The 20,297-nt window shown below is 37.9% G+C and overlaps 1 protein-coding gene across 1 annotated transcript in view; it reads right to left on the bottom strand.

Moving 5' to 3' along the window:
* The window catches only part of SCML4 (Scm polycomb group protein like 4), a 1,377,708-nt gene that overhangs the window by 366,726 nt on the left and 990,685 nt on the right, over positions 1-20,297 (bottom strand). The window contains exon 5 of the mRNA XM_044065424.1: positions 11,484-11,684. Coding sequence (XP_043921359.1) covers positions 11,484-11,684 — 201 coding nt within the window. The remainder of the gene's footprint in view (positions 1-11,483; positions 11,685-20,297) is intronic.

Here is a 20,297-nt window from a genome sequence, read left to right as displayed (position 1 = left end):
CGCAAGCCGGCTTTCATCACAGATAAATCAAGATCTGAGTACAAAAACATTTATATTGACACAACATCCATATTCATATACACATACTGTAAGTCTATTTACAATGTGCTGTATTAAGCTGTGCAGCATCATCCACAAATGCATAATAGTATTGCAAGCATGTATTACACTGCTATCTTACACCACTGCTAGCAGAGCTGTCCCCTTCCCCAACAACTTTTATATATTTATTCTGCCATTTTCCATTCCTGTGTGACAGTCACAAATCCCGCAATAAAGCAGCATCTGTCTTTACAACACAATGCATGCGTGAAAGGGCAGAACATCAGATTTTAATGCCTTCAAATTATGTACTAATATCCTGTACTGTACAATCTATAAATGCAAAAAAAGTATTGCAAACTTTCATCTTTCACATTGCCATTGATAGTTACTTTTCTATACATTTCCAATAATACTGTCATGAATTCCTATTTATAATGGAATCCAAAATCCAAGCAGTTATATATACCCCCTGTCCCCCAGCATTTCCCCGGAACTTCTCTAGCCAGCCTGATTGAGATGGGTATCTTGAGACAGTGTAAGAACTGTCTCATGCTGTCTGACAATCATCTATTACTCAAACAGTACAACACAGTGTCTGGAAGATGTACATATATGATATCCTTGTAGGCAAAAATCCCACACATAGTAAACTCAGACAGCAAAACTGTCAGCAGTACACCACACATCACAATATATATAATCATCAATTGCTGAGGTTCTAAAAACTAACTTGCTCAAAGATTTCCAAAGCACAGCACAGGCACAAAGCACACTCAGCGAATTAAGCCTACCTTATCATATACAGTAAGAAGCCCCAAAGTCACAAATGCTGAGCCTGTAAGACTGGCATCGACCAACCAAACCTTCTTGTTACAGGTGACTCCATTGTAAGACATGCAGATGTGCCTCTTCCCAGGCTGAGCAAGGAAAGAGTGATGGTTAGTTGCTTGTCTGGTGCCAGGATCCATCAGATAATGCATGCACTCGAATCCTTGAATGACAAGTACCAGTATGACTCCGTCATAGCTTATGCCAGTGGTAATGACTTGCGGTGTACCACCCTGGACTATATGAAGAGCGACATGATGGAGCTCTCAGGCTATGTTCCCAAGGCAGGTATGAGCCTAGCGCAGAGCAGCATTCTACCTTCTCCAAGGATGATGCAGCAATATAAGCAAAAATAAATAAGCAACTACAATAATTGGCTTAATTTTTGGTGTCATTCAAAGGGGGGTCCAGTATCTGTCAGCATAGGAGAATATGACTGACAGATCACACTGCTTCACTGGGGATAACATACATCCATTTCATTGTGGGTTTTGATTACTGGAGGAAAAAATGTCTACCTCCATAGAGTCTTTTTTAGGCAACGCCAGCCTGATAAACCTACCAACACAGCAAAACAAGTAAAGGAAAATATGAAGGTACTGATCAGTTCTAGGAGCCCAAGCAAGAAACTCTGCTGCCTATAAGTCCTTCTTACCCTGGAGGACACTGCCACCTGTGTAGTGACTGAGATATGGATTAAAATAGCAAACAGCACTCTGGCTGTGCAGGGCAATAATGCCTTCCATATGCTTAGTCCAGCTACTGTGCAGGAGGGGTAAAAAAGGAGGAAGTGTCTCAATCTACATCCAGAAGTGACCCCCATCAAGGCTGGTAAAGCAACATGAAACACTAGATATTATCCATGTCCAAATTATCATCAGAAAGGTCCTGTACCATATATTAGCTAGCTACAGAACTCTTTCTGTGACACAAGAAAAATGCCTACCTAGCAGAACTACAGTCACTTAATATTAAACTCAGTACCATTTTCTGAGATGATCTAAACTATCAAACTATAGACTAGGAAAGATACACCCTCACTAGTGCACAAGCACAGAGATTCATGGATTTTGTCAATACAAATGCCATAGAACAACTAGTCAGACTACCCTCTAGGGGAATAACACCTTGGATCTTCTCTTTCCTAATATGGAAGCATCTTGCACTGACCCTTGAATATCTTCATCACTTGTTAGATCTGACCATAAAGCAGTCTCCTTCGAAACAAAAATGAAACTAGAAACCCCTTACCCAAGGTACCTTTACAAATTTCTTTAAGACAAACTACTTACTCCAAAGTGACACATTGGCAAGCTTCAAATCCCACCAAACCCAATTAACTACATTGAATGTGCAGAAACATATATCATTACACTATACCAGCATGTAAACAGCTGCATAGATACAGCTGTGCCCTATAGTAACAACCGCAGGAAAAAAAACCCAGAAGCAAACCCACATGTTTGAACCATAATATTAACAAGCTCTAAAATAAAAAGAAAATAATTTTGACCAAAAGTTAATAAGAATAATTATTACAGCCCTTGTCACTGAAATGAACAAATAACTTGGGAGCTTAATAAAATCCATCAAAGCCAAGTTTTAGGCTAAAATAGCTACCCAAGCCAAAGACAATCACAAGGCATTTTTAGTTATATTTGTAACCTCAAAAAAAAAACACCACCATGCAGCAATGCACTGAGATGACTGTGAACAATGCTACCTACTCCGATGCTGAAGATATAGTCAATTTACAGGCTGATAAATGTAACTCAAACTTTACCCCTGTCTGCCCTCCGTCTATCCCTCAGAATATATCTGAAACTGGCTCACTTCCAGCTATCACACAAGACCAAGACCTAAAAAGTGCTATCAAAAGCTAAAAATACTGCTTTGATGGGTCCTAACAATATCCCTGGATGCATCTTAAATAGCATGAAGCATGATTTAGCCCTAACAACACTATTAACTCTCAGCCAACATACAAGCTTTGCACCAAATGAATGTAGAACAGCTACAGTCATTCCCCTGCATAAGGGATGACCTTCTGCAGACCCAGGCAATTACAGATCCATAAGTCTGACCAGCCACACATGTAAAGCCATGGACAGACATCATGGAACTAATCAATCAGAACATATGGAACCTCCAAACACTGGGCTCATTTCTGTTTGGATTTGTGAAAGGAAGGTCATCCTTACTCAATGTGATGGATTTTTTTGAAAAGGTCACCAAAGCAATGGATAAAAGCAAAAATGGTACACATTGCATACAGTGACCTGGCCAAAGCTTTTGACTCAATTCCCCACACAGGCATAGTATAAAAGCTAAATAAACTGGGAATAAATCCCTATGTCACCCACTGGATTGCCACCTAGCTCACAGATAAGATGCAGATAATCGAAATATGAGCAGTTACCTCCACAAAGAAACCAATCACCAGTAGAGGTCCCCAGGGTTTTGTGCTGGGCCTTCTCCTGTTTGACATCTACTCTTCTGATGTAAAAGCCAATAAAAAAGGGCTCTTGTAAATTAAGTTTGCAGATGCCTGCAGCTATGAGCAGCCATTGAATCCCCAAATGACTTTGCCAGCCTGAAGGAAAATTTGTCCCAAATAAATAACTGGTGTCAAAATCATGGACTGAAACTAAATGCTAAAAAAATGTATTACTGCATCCTTTGGGAAGTCATCTATTACAAGGAACTACCACAGTGACAACATGCCCCTAAGAGCTAACCCAGTTGTTCGGGATTTGGGAACTTATGTCGATAGTGATCTAACTTTTGACCAACAGTTTTCCACAGTTGTAAGAAAGTCAATCTATACTGCACAGCTTATAAACAAAGGGACTGTGTCTAGATCTAGGGATGTCATTGTCCCCTTTTACTCAGCCCTCATTAGGCCAGTCATTGAATATAATACCCCTCTGGCATGTATCTGTCCAGATACATGCAACAACTAGAAAGCCAACAGAGATACCTTACTAAAAAGATACAAGACCTAAACAACATGTCTTACTTGGACCAACTCAAAGCCCTGTCACTATCCTCGGTGTCTTACAAACTACTAACAGGTGACATGTGTTTAGCATACAAGGCATCCTCTGACCCAGTAGTGACTGATTTACTGCACATCAGCAAGTCAAACAGCATCAGAAATACTTGGAATAGGGATATACACCTCTTATGCAACATCAAAAGAATGGTTTCGAGGGACAGGTATATCTCACAGGGGATATTGCTGTTCTGGAACAGTCTCCCCATCCACATAAAACAAAGTTCATCCCTGTCCATATTCAAGTGCAACTTGGATGTTATGGATGGGAAACAGAAAATGTTCCCCAGGACTGCCCCCTGTACTACTAACTGACAGAGGCAGCTTATAAGTGCTTTATCCCATGCATGGGTTTCCTTAAATTATCTATGGCATGATCCCGGGTATTCTCATTAGGGGTAATATAAATTACTGACTAAGGGATGGGTAAGGCCAATCTCTAACCAAATGGGAGAGGTTAATTTGAGCACGGAAAGGGGAAATTTGCTAGGCTTAAAATGGCCAGCAAGGGCAGCTAGCTTAGTACTTACCTAGAAACCTATAAATGGCACATGAATCAACTGTATCTGACCTTCAGATCAATGAAAGACACAATTCTCCAAGTAATGAGTGTACTATAAACATAGTATGAACTGCTTCCCAATAACTTATAACCTTATTGTTCTTTTTTCTTACTTGATAAAATTTGCACTTTCCCAAAACACTTGCCTCCTAACTACGATCGCAACTAAATATGAAGTTATTAAACTTACTGGCATAAAATCAGGCTCCGTTATGTGTTCTGTATGCAAATTAGGCTGAGTTATGCTCATCTCTACAAAATGAAGTAATATGTGACTGCGTATGTCAACAGATTCACATAACTAGACCTCAGAAAGCTGTGGGTGAGCTATGCTGACCCATGCATAGCCAAGCTGGCTTTGGGAACATGTGAACAAGCCTAATATATCTCAGATTTCTCTAAACATAAAAAGGGGAATTCGAGTCGACAACATTTAGGATGCATAATTGTGAAGCCTAATTTGTGGCCATCCTGTATACTGTCACACACCCTGTCACCTCAAAACAGTCAATAGTTTCTTTTATAACAAATTAACACCAACAGGAATATTTAATTATAAAGTAAAGTGAAAGAAGTTGAAGAAAGTACCCATCCCCCAAACAGACAAGTTGGACACAAACAAATGTAACAATTTGAAAGAATTCAGAATTTTCTTGTAGTTTAACTTGCAGTAAACAAGTATTACAGACAATTCATCAGAAATGCGTAATGAAATTGTGTGTTTTGCAGCTTAGTATATGTAAACATATAAGGGAAAAAGATTCAATACAAATGCATACAGAAATAAGCAAACAGATTCAGTACAAGAATAACTTATGTGCTTTGCAGATTAATAAATATAATCATGTAAGAAAGATTTGAGAACACAGCTATGGTAGGTAAACAATCATCCTCTTTGTCTATGATAAGCAGCAGAAGAGGAGCTCTTATACAATCAGGCACAGGGAGAAATATGCCTGAAAAGATTGACCGAGGATGCTCATTAATATGCAAACATGATTCTGAAAAAAGTTTTGTACCAAAACAAATATGTTGAATAATCGTGATTTTTTTCTTTCTTTATTTTGCAAATATAAATCCAGATATAATTCATACGGAAAAATTATAAAAGAAGGAATGTGATTTCAGGACACAACTGCAGCACAATCCATATCAGTCAGAAATTTCCAATGTATTACCATTTCTTATACTAAATTACCTTGTCCCCTTAGTATCCACTAGACTGCAAACTTAAAAATCATCACCACTTCATATCATTATCATTTTTCAAATTTTAACTACCACTTCCGACAATATTTTTTTTTCTGAATGCAATTTAATAAAAAGAAGTTACTGTTAATACATACTGCACTGATGTATTACATTATGAGTGAATTTATTCTCACCATTTCTTGCTTGTCTCTTTTTACCCTCCCTGTCTGTTTTTTTTTTTATATAAATTATGCATTACTTTGTCTTTTTAACCTTTCTGTCCCATTTCTGTTCATTTTTCTACAAATCCAGAATCCCTAGAAGCAGTTCAACTACATTCCTCCCTAGTCAGGGAATGTTGACCTTCTGTCTGTCCAGTGATGTCCTCACAGGGCCGGGGCACTGGCATCAGTTCTCTAGGTACCCTGGCATGGTGTAGCCTTATTAGCCACACTGGCCATGTGTTTCAGGACTTGGTTGAGGGCATGGTGGAGTAAGTAGTAATGAGACATCTTCAGCCAGTCCCGGATGCTCTACAGCAGGTTCAAGACTCGCTACCCCAGCTTCTACCCTTTCAGTATCGGGGTCCTCCACTATAACACCATCAGGCAATGGAAATGTTAACAGTTCCTGCAGACTGGGTATCGTTCTGTGACCAACTCCTCTTCAACTTCCTCCTTCCCTAATTCTATCTCTTACACCCTCTAACCCACTTCCCACCCAAACTACCCTCTTACATTAAAAAAAATGAAAAATGTTGTAGTCTACCCCAAATAAAAATAGAGTACCCACCTATTCCTTCTCCTCCGGTAAAACCTCTTGACATGTACCTTCTGTGTTTCCATCTTATGTCTCTCTTTTTTCAATCTTAACTATATTCTCCTTTCCACTCTTTTAAGAAATCAATCACAGTATCCACATAAGGATACCCTATAGAAGACATACAAAACTCCTTTATATTTTTAAAAACTTAATATAAATTGCTGCACTGCATGCCGCTTGCCTTGAATATTTCAAACATGCTTGCACACAGCTGGTTTTGTCCAGCATACTCGAATAATAATGAAATTATACAAGCACGTAGTACTTCACACATACTTAAGGATTAAGGATTAACTTCAGCAAGTCTATGCATTTCACAAAAATAGGTGTGTTTTAAAAACAGGTTTCTCATTTATTATTCAGAATGAATAACCTGTGATTAGTGCATTTGCACATAGGCATAGTGGCACTCTTTGCAAATAATAACTACAAAATTGAGACCATCGAGACTATGGATACCACCCTCGGTATATTATTCCTGTCCAAGTCACCAGTGCAGAAGAATGGGAATGTTCTTTTCTGTCATCAGTCCATCCATCAGCAGCATTCCAGATGCTGCCTTGAAAACATAAGTAGCAGTACAGCAACAAACAAAACGTGAAAGGCACTACTGTAAACATCCTGTACGTTTGCAGCACCAGCAGCATTACTCTGACTTTAAGAAATGCTACCAATAGCATATTTTGGAATTACTACACTCAGCTATGACTAAAGCTACCAACAACATCAACAACTCTTAGCAGTGCTACCAAAACATAACACTTAACCCTGAGCAATGTTACTGCCAGCACAGATAACTCTGAGCAATGTTACCAAAAGCGCAACTAAACCTTTTCATATGGTAGCCTAATTAAAATAAGGTTTTGTGGTAAGCTAATACTTCTGCAATATGCATACCAATGTGGTGATTAAAAGTACAGGGTTACATGAAGTAATTATAATGGCTGAAAATGAAACTGGGGATTTAAGTACAACGGACTTAAAAATGAAAGTCGAATGTGTAAAGATTCAGAGATGCAAACCAGGTAAAGTGCATGAAAACAAGATGTAACATCTCAGGCAATAGAAATATATTGAGGTGGAGACAGATATTAAAAAAGAACACCAAAGGAAATTAATAGAAATTCAGATCCGAAGGCTAAACTGGGGTTAAAAAAAATAATTACGCTGTATCGCTAACAGGTATCAATCATGAATAAAACTTAGAAGGAAAAAAAGTTAACAGCAAGTGTAGACTGTATTAAATTATGATTTTTTTTTTTATAATGAAATTCCAGACTAGGAGAACATTAAGCTTGTATACATGTTTGAATAAAACAGAAAGTGAGACATCAAAATGCGCAGACACAGATAAAAAGTGAAAGAGGACCAATAGAAAACAACACAAAGCAATTAAAAGCATCTTAACATAAAAAGGGAAAATTGATAAAGAATAAAGAAATGGGTTAACCTCACAGACAAGTAATTTAGAAAAAACAAGTCCTTATCTGTGTTAATTTATGAGTAAAAACTGAAGGCTTTCTTACAGTTGCTTGAGGTAAAATTGTTCAAGTGTCAGCAGCATGTAGAAAAAAAAAGGAAAAAAAGGCATAATGACAATCACTTTTCCCCACAAGAAGTCATTGCTGGTGCACACTTAGAAACCACACCAGCAACGATTAACTTATTTTGGGAGAAATTTCCCTTCTTTGAAATAATGAAATAATGAAATTGGTATATATAAGTTTAGGGGTGTAGAAGGGTATGCCCCCCACCTCGTAAAAAATAACAAAAAAACAAAAAAAAAAAAAAACATTTCAGATTGATTTTTTTGCCTTCTCTATTTCAGGCATTTTTTTAATCCTTTCAGGTCATTGCCTTTCAAGAGATGAGGAGATTACAGTTGTATAAGTAAACTTACAATAACAATAGATGTTCAAATGATCACTGCTGCATTAGCCTTAGCTATATGGGTTACATCTTGCTAAGACTATAACAGCTGGCCAGCTTCCAAAGCCTCAGGGCACCTTACACATGCTCAAATTGTTATGCAGCTCGAGCTAATCTGCCGAAACGACAGGTTTGAGCACTAAGCCATTCAGAGCTTTTATACCAACTGTGAGAGAAAGAGAGAGAGAGGAGGCTGTGCCATGACAGGACATTGCTAGAAACAACAAAAAAAATAAATGGCATAGAAAACACATGAAAATCAAGTGGGATGGAGGAAGGGAGTGGCTACTGCAGCACTGATTATTCGAACATCTACCTTTATGATAAATATGCCTACACAACTATACAATGTTCTCTGAAAAACAAAAGCCTTCTCAACTGACCAGAAATCCGCTTTATTGTAGTAAAACAATAGCACCGAGGACCAAATAAAATAAAGCGCTTTTCGTTTATAACCTTGGCCAAACTTCTTCAGATACAAATCAAATAAAAATACACCCTTATAAAACACTACTAATTAAACTTAATTGAACATGTGATTAAAACCAATTAACTTTTAGAACTTTTAAAAAGACACTGTAACCATAAGTTTACAAAGAGAACTTGGTATTTATGTAGAACTCAGCTATACGTGCATCGTTTATACTGTCTGTAGGTATGTAATAATGTACGCAAAATATAAACCCATGCCACATGTATAAGTTAGGAGTAAAACATACATATACAAAAAAAAATATATATATATATATATATATATATATATATATATATATATATATATATATATATATATATATATATAAAAAACTATACAATGTTCATCATACCAATCATCATACTGATCACTACTACAAAAACCTTAGCAATATAGCAGACTACAACATTTGGAAGGTGGAAGGGGAAGGGTCCAGGAGACCCTGGAGAAATATTCTAGCAAATCCAGATCTAGAACTAGAGAAGGAATCACTCACGCTTATAGTGCTTTGAAGTTGCTCCTTCCACAGTACTTCTAGAATCCAAACTTTTCCAAAAAGCCATAGCTGAAGCTAAGGTCCTGTTACAGCGAGCCTTGGCTCTGTCTGAAATAGTTTTGCTGGGTAAAACTAATACAGTGTAATAACCGGAGACAAACATGTGGAAATAGTCTACCTTTAGGGGTCTACTTGAGGAACTTCCTGCAGATGGATCAAATCTTGGAAGACCCCCTGATCTAGTTCCCATTTGTGAGGGTCTGTCTTTGTCTTGGTCAGCTCGTCTGCCAGACACTTTTGCTTGGACAGGGTGTAGGATACCTGCAGAGAGCGATTGCGCTTTAAAGCTATATCCCAAGCTAAGATGGCTAGTCTGCAAACAGGATATGAGCTGGTTTTCCTTTGCTTGTTGATGTACCACATGACTGTGGTACTGTCAATAACAACTTGAAGAGGTCCAGGGGACCAAGGATGATTCAGAGAGCTGAGTATTTTGATTAGAGCAGCATCCCTTTCACATTCATGTGCTTGCATCTGTCCTTGGTGCTCCAAACAGGATGCACTTTTATCCCTCCTGATAATGCTTCCCAAGCAAATTCCGAAGCATCTGTGGTGACTGACTGCTTTGGAGCGGAGGTGAGGGGAGAGACCTGGGTTTAAATATTTTTGCTGTCTCCACCAAGTGGTTTCTCTTCTGACAAATCCCAGAACTGAGATTTGATAAGATGACGGGTGCTGGTGCTAGTTACAAAGAGACTTTAGATACCGTTGTATCTTTCTCATGTAGTCTTTCCAGGGATATCATGAGAATCATAGATGACATGAAACCCAAAATCCTGAGGTATTCCCTTGCAAACACTGAAGTCTGAGTGGAAAACCCCAAAAATAGATCTAGGTATAGATCTATTTTTTTCCTGTGGAAGAAAAGCCTTTGAACTGATGTGTCTAGAAGATACCTCAGGAACACACTCCTGTGTGATGGAGTTAAAAAAGACTTTTGAATGTTCTGTTGGAATTCCAGTTTGTCGAAGAAATCTCTCACCCAAGAGATTCCTGTCACTTTTAAAAAACTCTGCAAAGATAAGCAAGTTGTGTAAATTTGGAAAAATGTGGATACTCTGTGGCCTGCCATGAGCTATAAATCACGACACAAGTCTGTTAAAACACAAACTCCTAGATGAGAAATAACTTTCCTAACTAGGAAAGTACATTTAAACAATTAAAAGTACTTTCCTAACCAGGAAAGTACATTTAAATTAAACAGTTAAATGTGGAAGATGTTTCCCCAAAGGAAACTTATCTACCCAGCAGTGCAACAGTATAAGCTGACCGTCAATCCTCAAAACACTGCACAGGAGTTCTCTATTCAGCAGCAAGAACATTCTAAAGGGCTCGGCGATCAAACCTGACTTTTTGCACAGCTCAGCTTGAGCTGACTAACGGTTTGAGAATGTGAAAGGTGCCCTGAAGCTTTGGAATTTGGCTAGATGCTATATCCATGGCAGGATAAATTCTATAGAGCTAAGACTACTGCAGCAGTGATCAATATGATAAACATGTCAGCATTTCATAGTAGAACCAATACTGAAGGCATACTGAAAAGAAAATAATTAAATTAATATGCAACAAAATCAGGATATCAAACTCATCTGTGTCTGAAACAGAAAAAGAAAATAGCATGCCTTTTTGAAGTGGAAGGAATCCAAAGACTACAGCAAACACTCACACAGGCAAAGGGATAACATGCAGACTCTACAAAGAAGGCACCCCAGCCAAAAGCTGAATCAAAAAAAAAAAAAACACAGACTGTGTGGCAGCAATGCTAACCATAGGGCACATATCCAAATGATCCTTTTGGTCACTGCACTTACGGTAGGACACCAGGAACATTTTTTTGACAGTGTGATACGGGCTGTAACCTTAAGAAACAGCAGCAAACTCATTTTGCAGTTGCAACTTTTTCCGTGGTTAATTAATGTACCTTCTGCAGTAAAATGCAGAAATGTTTGCAGCAATGCAGTAGTAGAAGCAGTAGTAAATTTAGAACAAAATCTGATAAAAATAATGCAGTAATGCATACCTGAAACCATTTCTCCTCCATAACCTTGCCGAACGAGAGAGAAGACAGCCTTTTGCTGATAAGAGCAGTCAATACATGCCTGTACAGCCTGTTGTAGCACTACAGAAGGTCTTTCAGGACCAAAATGATCAGGAAGTTGTTGCACTTTTTTCCTGTCAAGGTACGGACCCATGTTGGCTTGTTTGTTGACATAAATGCATACTGCAAAATACAGCAGAAGCATACATTTGTTTAATCTTCAAAATACCAAACATGTAAAGACAATTAAAGCACTTTAACATTCAATTATTTCCATTATAAACATAAAGAGAACAACTTGGCAAAGCTTCTGTTGTGACAGATGTCATAACACATGCCAGAAATGGCATATCTGGAATACCACCAAGAATCAATGACACTGGCTGCTGACAAGGGACCATGCTCACAAACTAATCGATGGAAAACGTCCTCAGAAACAACATTTTATATCACTTTCACTTCTGATTCTGAATACTCTGTATCAGTCCGTCCCATTCAGACTATCGTCAACAAAGACAGCTTACTCTTATTAATTTGCAGTTTTTGACAAAGTATATTTCTAACAATAAAACTCGATATGAAAGAAAACACAAGGTATAATGGGAAAATGAGCAAAGATGTCTTCTGATGTGCATTCATGGACACAGTCGTATATGAACACTGAAAATATGTTCAGTGGTTATAAAGCAGGTGACAAGGACAAAATCTGAACAGAATGTAGGTTTTCTTGCACTTGAAAATACAGCATTAAATACTTGTGACTATAAAGTTATAAAGTGCTTCCATAGCTAATAAAATGCTTATTTTGAAGAGTACTTTATTAAAGGATCAGGAGCAACTTCTGTCTAGTAATATGTTTCATACTGCATTATGTCACTAACACATACCATGTTCAAGAGAAGACAGCCTGCAAAGCAAAAATCCCAAATATTTCAGTGAGTGAAAAACAGATATTAAAAATGAATGCAGACAAGACAGAATAAATGTGCTTGCACCTGTATTACAAAGTCATATCTGCACTGACCGTACCTAAGGGCAAAACATCAAATCAGTCACCTCACCAAACTTTTCAAACAATACAGAAGCAATTGGCAGTGACTACCTGGAAGGGATAAACATCTCTGCTGTAAATAAAATATATTTGCCTATTGTCTGTATTTACTGACCAGCAGCAGTTATTAATCATGTTTAACCTTCTGTTCCCTGTACATTATCACTCAAACTGTGTGTGCATTTTTATTATTTTTTGTAATAAAATGCAAACAAACCTTGAGTTATGTTAAAGATTTACATAGCATATATTAGCACCTCACATTCTCAAAGCGCTGGTGTTATTTCCTGGTCACAAATACTACGTATATTTTCCCCTACAATGTAAACATGACAAACTCTGCAGTAAACATTGACTATAAGATATGCAATGAGCAGACCCCACCAGTCAGATTTACTAAAATGAACATTTGGTATAATTTTAATTATTTAAACTCTAGCTAAAAATAAGCATCGTAAAAGGGTTTTTATCACTAGTATGCATCAACAATTAGAAGTCATCCTGAGTAACTAGCCCTTCCTGCAACTTTTTACAACAGACCATACTCCACATTTCAGATAGTCCTGTGTTCTGCACACCTATAGTAATAACAAATCAATATTTTTTTCAGATTCAGACATATGGAAGCATGTGTAATGATGACAAATACGAAATAACTGCCTGAGCTGTTCTGTAGCTTCTTACAGGGCACAGATGTTACTGAACAATCAATTTAACTGTTTTCTTCCACCAGCAGAACTGCCTCATGCTTGAGCAGTGCAACCTGAATTTTAGCACACTTTTAATCCAACAACTTCTTCAGGAAGACCCTTCTATATGTACATCACACTGCCTATGAAAGAACCAATTCTTGTTTTGCCTGAGTCATATAACCTGTAACTTCAGATGGTGTCTTTTCCTGATTATCAGCATATGTTTTCCTAAAAGATGCTGCCCTCTCAGATTCTAGAACTTCCTTTAAGGTGCTCTAAAGTTTTCAGTTGCTTCTCTGGCATAGACTGTTGGTAATTTTTGCTTTTTGTATTTATTTTTGCACTTAGGTTAATCGGTTTATAGGTATATACCAACCACTCAGTCCAACAGACCACCAAAAGGCAAGCCACTGCAATTCCACTATTTGCTCCCTCTATCTAGAAGGACCTGAAAAGACAGCCCAGGAGTAAATTTATAGACCCCCATCCACTCATCAAGGATAGAGAGAGTTATGGGTCCAGTTTGTTTCACATAGAGTAGGAGACTACTGCATAAGTATAGGACAATTTCTGAGAGATACTTATCATGACTTGTTTTATTTTGCCTGCTTCCTCCAGGACCCTCTGAAATGAGCATCCTCCTAGAAGGGCTAACCAGTCAACAAAAATGAAGCAGAGCTTGCTTGCCTCTCTAAGGTGAGAGGGCTAAGTCCCATATACTATGACTACAAATTCCATGCAGAAGCCCTTGAAAACAATGAGGATTATCGGACACACTTTGCTTTTAAGAGGTCAGGGCCACTCATGTGCACCTCTCACAAAAGCAGCAGGCATGTTCTTACTTAATGTCAGTGCAAAGTACACCCCAGGACATAACAAGCATGCTCAATGGGAAAAATTACAGCAGTAAAGGAACTCCCTTTGCCTGAAACCGGTGACAGCATTATTCATTCCCACTACCCAACCTTCATTCAAAGGAGTAATGAATGGGGCGCAGAGGTTTTGTCTTCAGGAGGGGAAAAACATGCTGACAAGGTTAGCAGGAAAGGGGCTTGATAGTCAACTAATGGATGGCAGCAAAAAAAAAAAAGATGCTTAAAAGTTTCATTCTAGTCACACAACCCCCATATTAAGTTCTAATAGTTTTTGTCTTGTCTTTCTCTCTCTCTATTTCCCCTTCCCCTTTCCTTGAAATCAACCAAACTGCATGGAATAGTCCAAAGGTGATCTCACCAGCTGTATTCACACGAGGGTAACAATTTTATGCATCTTAATGGAAATGTTTTCCTTAAGAATCAAGTATCCCACCATTCTTTCTTACTGATTTCTCACATTACTTCCTTACATTTAAGTCAGGTTATGTGCATTCTAGATGCATTTGGTACTATTATTTCACTATTAACTGTGCACTCTTCTCTTGAGTGTTAATGTATTAACTGTGTTTCTTTTTCTTAAGTGAATATAACATTTTTGATTGCTACTCCAACATTATCAAATCATTTCTTTATCTGTTTGACTCCATTAGACATCACTTCTGCTGTTTAATGTCTGAAAAAAGACACACATTTTCTTTTAAGACCTGCAATATCTGAAAAACAAAGACAATTAAAAGAAACTAGACCAAATATTGAATACTGTGACACTCTACAAAAAATTATTACTGTGTTTCACTTTATCCAGATATTGTTCTAGTATGGCTGTTCCATCTGTCATTATGTAGTGAGTTCTTTTCCCTATTATTAATGGTCTTAAATTTACAGCTAGGTATGAATACAGTTGTAATACTGAGGGGCTAGTGTATGTGCTGAGATGTGGATGCAATAGGTTCTACATAGGGGAAACTTAGAGGAGTCTAGGGTCCGGTTACAGGAACATATTAGAGACATAAAAAATAAAATAAACTAGAGAGTTCCCTTGGGAGTCATTTCATGACGCACACAATTTTGATCCTGATTCTCTAAGGGGTTGTGTTCTGGAAACATTGCAAGTTGGTATAGGTGAATGTGTGTCCTTAAAAAATAAACTTTTAAAAAAAGAAACCCTCTTGATTTTAAAATATGGTACTTTCGAGCCTCAGGGACTCAACAAGGAATGTAATTGGAAGTATGTGATTTAAATTGTATGCTTAATTGATTAATTGGTTTGTGCAATATGCTGTATTTAAGTAAAGTGTGTTTTTACTCTTGGATAGCTGTGCAAGCCAAAGTGCTGCTTCATTAAAATTGCTTACTTCTTGGATCAGTGAACTTGGTGGTATTTTAATTGTTTTAATATTTATTGTACAACAACAATTCATTTATGAACTTATCATGTGATAGTATTTTACAAACTTTTATAAAATTTAAGCTAACCTGACCCCAAGCTATACTACTGTGTCACAACGTTAACCAGTTTCTGTTAAAGCCAGATCCAATGATTTAGAATGATAAAAGCCATGACCATGATCCCAACACAGTGAGTTAAACCAGCAGCCCAGGTGTCTTCTGGAGCTTATGTGGGGAAGATGGATATCATCATGCTGGGATGTGGAATCTGAATGGGACCAGGTAATATCATAATCCTTCAGACAAGGGGCAACACTACAAATGGATGCACCTAGAGTGGGCATTCAGCTTCCAAATTGTTTCAGCAGTAACTGACTGCATGGAAGTTTCTAGTCACATCAGGATGAAATTAGTGGTTTCTGTGGTGAAGAGGATCACTCATTTCTCCACCCAGGGTGGTGACTGGGCCACATCAAAAATAATCCCTCATTGCCAGGATGCTGACAGGGCAAAAATCAGTGTTATGGCTGCCTGAATTATGACCTCTCTGGATGTCTCATTTGTAATAACTATCGATGGCCACAGTCTGTGTAATATGTTTCCTGGCACTTATTAATAAAGTATGACTGAAATGACAACATACTATGGTTTACAAGGTACAGGGTATTACAGGAATGGAAACTAGAGAAATAGTCCGCAGCATAAGGAAAGGGAGAGAACACTATAACTAGAGACGAAAAGGGAGGGAGGGGGCACTGTGTGTCACTCTGAAGGCAACTGGCAGTACAGTTTGCAGATAGGGTGCTTACAAAACCACTCCTCTGTATAACACAAAAAGTGGCAACAGAGATGTGCTGTTGGGAGACTTAAACATGCAAGAGGTTAGTCAGTTCTCCAACAAGAGGTTAGCCAGTTGCAGTTCTGTAACATACTGACTAGATTCACAACTGATGCCCTATGAAAAGCAAGCCTTAGACATCTTGAATAACAGCTGCTCAGCCCAGAAGGGAACATTTTTCTTCTGATATTCTCAAATAAAGATGGAACAGAATTGTTGGGCTGCAGAAACTGGCAATCACATAAGGATAATTGTGTTGCACCACAAATGCAGTCCCAGAGAGAAGCGTACTTCTCAAATGTCCAGATTTTTGCAGAATATCCAGATGTTTGCCTCATATTTTCAGTCTATTCCTTACACAGTGTGTGGTTTTGTGGCAAATTATTGAAGGTTAAAGTTATATGATTCTAAAATTGCATGGAAATTAATACAAAACATGTTGTTCTAGCACATTTCTACATTTACAAGAGCAATAATTAAAATTTGTTGGGCCTTTGTCTCCCCCTCAAACTAGTTCTGGCTTTGTTCAGATTTTTTTGCACTAAGAGGTTGAGAAGTATGGAGAGAAGCTATGTCAAAGTAAGTACTGGATTTTAGAAAATCTAAACCCTTAGTCTGGCAAAACAGAAGTGTGTCTCAAATTTAAGAAATGGTTTAAGAGAACAGGTGGAGGGTCTATGCTGAAAAATAAAACAAATGAAATACTATGGTCTGCCTCCAGTCTAGGAAAACAAATGTATTCATTGTTTGTACATATTTTCTTAATTGCATCTTCAAGAGCTTGACGTTCTGAGTTTGAATGCAACCACACTTCACTTACTATGGCAGATACAAATGTGAAAAAAAAATAAAAATGTTGTAAGTGAGAAAAACAGGGGAGGAGACTCACAAGAGATGGAAGAGAAGTAGAAAACTAAAGAGAAACCTCTTGATTCTAGACTATAAATAAAGTGTTGTATGCCTTCGTTCAAGGTTGAGCGTCGAGCTGGCACCTCGGCGTTTCATAAAAATCTACTGCCAATCATTAGCGAACCGGAGTTCCGCTGTGGCGTTCCCTTACTAAGAAAAGCCGAAAGACAAACAACAACAACTTTACCAGCTTAACCATACTGTATCCCTATTAAATAAGTACATGGAGCAGAAGCTGTAGTTTAACTGCCAGCTACCTATATTGTGAATGATAATCAGGTACACGAGAGTGCGCACACGCGCGCACACACACATTATTGCATACTGATTACAGATTCTGCCAGTTGTATACTGTTTAGGGTCACCTTTGCTAGAGGGTGTACAATGGTATGGAAATGTGGGGTTTCTCAGTCTAAGGCAGGAAGGCAAACCAGATAAAAGCAACTCTGCAGGACACCTAACAGGCAGCAATTGTCATGGCCACTTCCTCTTAATGTACTCAGATGCCTGACCTCTGGCACTAGAAAGAGAGTTCTGAAGAACAGACTCAAGCAAGCTATGTGGGAAGGATGAATGCAGTCGGGAAGGTGTCCCTGAAATCTAGGACTGGAACTGTTATTCTGCATGGAAAAAACTTATGAAATTGTCCTGACTATAAGGTAATGTTTTTTGAAAGACAGAAGATTGGTTTCTGTAAGCACTTTTTTATGTTACTGGCCAACTTTGGAAAATATGTAATCAGTAAGAAAAAAAACTACACTGTGTTTATTTATTTATTTAATAACCATGTAGGTAGGGAAGTACAATGGCTCTTTTCTGCAATTATATGTGTAAGAAACAAAGAGGCACATACAAAGATAATGAAAACACAGTACATAGAAATTAACATTGTTGTAAAATAGCACATAAAAAATGATACAAAGATAATGAAAACACAGTACATAGAAATTAACATTGTTGTAAAATAGCACATAAAAAATGATACAAAGATAATGAAAACACAGTACATAGAAATTAACATTGTTGTAAAATAGCACATAAAAATGATACAAAGATAATGAAAACACAGTACATAGAAATTAACATTGTTGTAAAATAGCACATATAAATGATACAAAGATAATGAAAACACAGTACATAGAAATTAACACTGTTGTAAAATAGCACATAAAAATGATACAAAGATAATGAAAACAGTGGAAAAGTATATGCTGGACAAATATGCAATGTAGCTGCTATCAGTATAGACCAGGCTCTGTGATACAGTGGCTGGCCTCCTAGAGTTGTGCACATGATATAACAGCTGAAAGCAACTAAGAACATATGCTGCAGTATAGTACTGACATATGTATGAGGATGATGGAAAACAAACAAGGCTTCATAACATGACAATGCAATATAAACAAGACAGAAGTAGTAGTGACAAGGGAAAGCTATATACAATAATATATAATATTATTTAATCATAATAAAACTGCATCAACAGAACATTAAATGAGTACAGGTTGATATTTAATAGTGGGAAAATATGAAATTAGGAAGACAAGAGTGCTATTAGGGAGATATGAGTATTAACTATCGTTAATGGTTAACACTTTTATCTCCCTTATATCACTCTTATCTGCTGTTTCTTGAGCTTCTACATGAAGAAAAAAGCAGTGTGGGTACCAAAATACTACAGAATTTTCTTGCTGCCTTATTCTAACTCTTAATAATTTCCTCAGTACCTCTTCCATTTTAATCATAGCGTCCAATACCTTCTATCTCTATCTTGCCATAGCAACCTGCTGACAAGGCAACCTTCCTTCATTCTCATAGGTTCAAAGGTTCATAAGCAAGTAATAGGCTAGCTTCCCTTGTCAGACTGGCTTGAGCAAACGTGCCACTATGGGCCAAAGATTTGGCATATCTTTTCAGCTATCCCAGCCCTAGCTTTCATTCTGAGTGCCAACCTCTACCAGAAATTACCAAAGAACATTCCTACATAATCCATGCCCTCTCCTCCAGGACAGGCATGGGATGTTAGGAGGTTACTAGGCTATTGGCCCTGAGGTCCTTATAAGCGTTGCCAAGATTTTAGCCCATCTTTAGACAAGTCAGCACACAATGCCCCACGGGTGGAATCCCAGGGGTATATTTTCTGTTTCCTATCCAGTTATCCAGATTGCACTTAAAAATATGTAAAGACGTACTCTGCTTGACGAAGATAGGGAGTCTATTCCATACATGGGGGAGTCTCTGGGACAGAAATTTGTCCCGCCAATAAGTCCTGTTGATGTCACAAACCAGGTTGAGGCTGCGCATGCAAGTTACTCAAGTGGAGAAGCAGTCCCATGAAGGTAGCGTCCGTGATCGCCTTGTATGCCAGACAGAGGTCACCTCTAACGAGTCTGTAGGAAACTGAGTATAGGGATGGGTCTTTTAGCTTATCCGTGTATGGCAGATGTTTGAGGCCCTGGATTCTTCTGTTGAGGAACCTCTGTGGTCTCTCCAGCTGCTGCATGTGCTTTGTGAGGTATATGCCCAAAGGGGCATTGTATTCAATAATGGGCCTTTGTAAAGGAGGAATACAGGGATGTTATGACCTCCTTGTCCCTGGATGAGATACCCTTACTTATAAGGTGGGCCATGTAAAAGGCTTTCCATACAACAAAAGCAACATGGTGGTCAATAGTCAGGTTGCTATCAACTTGGGTGCCCAAATCCCTCACAACTGATTGCAAGCTAAGGATATTTATTTTATTTCATTTTATTTATTTTATTTTACATTTGTTAACCGGGTTAGTCCAGCTGAGCATTAGCTCGTTTTCAGTGGAGAACTGAGGAGAAAAGCTCTGCAATCAGTATTAACATTTTACATACAGTCAGCAAGAAAATTGCATTGGCAGCTAAAACAATTAGTTAGAGAAATAACATTTTACAATAAAATTTTACAGAAAACAGTTGGGTACAAATGTTAGAGATCAAACTGCAAAAAGCATTTACAACAAATCACACAGAAAAACAGTAGAGTACAATGCCAGAATTCTTACAACAAAAACT

The sequence above is a fragment of the Protopterus annectens genome, chromosome 1.part0 (assembly GCF_019279795.1).
Source record: "Protopterus annectens isolate FY-2018-M chromosome 1.part0, PAN1.0, whole genome shotgun sequence".
In the NCBI taxonomy this organism is placed as follows: Eukaryota; Metazoa; Chordata; order Ceratodontiformes; family Protopteridae; genus Protopterus; species Protopterus annectens.
The sequence above is the reverse complement of the archived record's forward strand: the minus strand, read 5'-3'. Positions and strand labels throughout refer to the sequence as shown.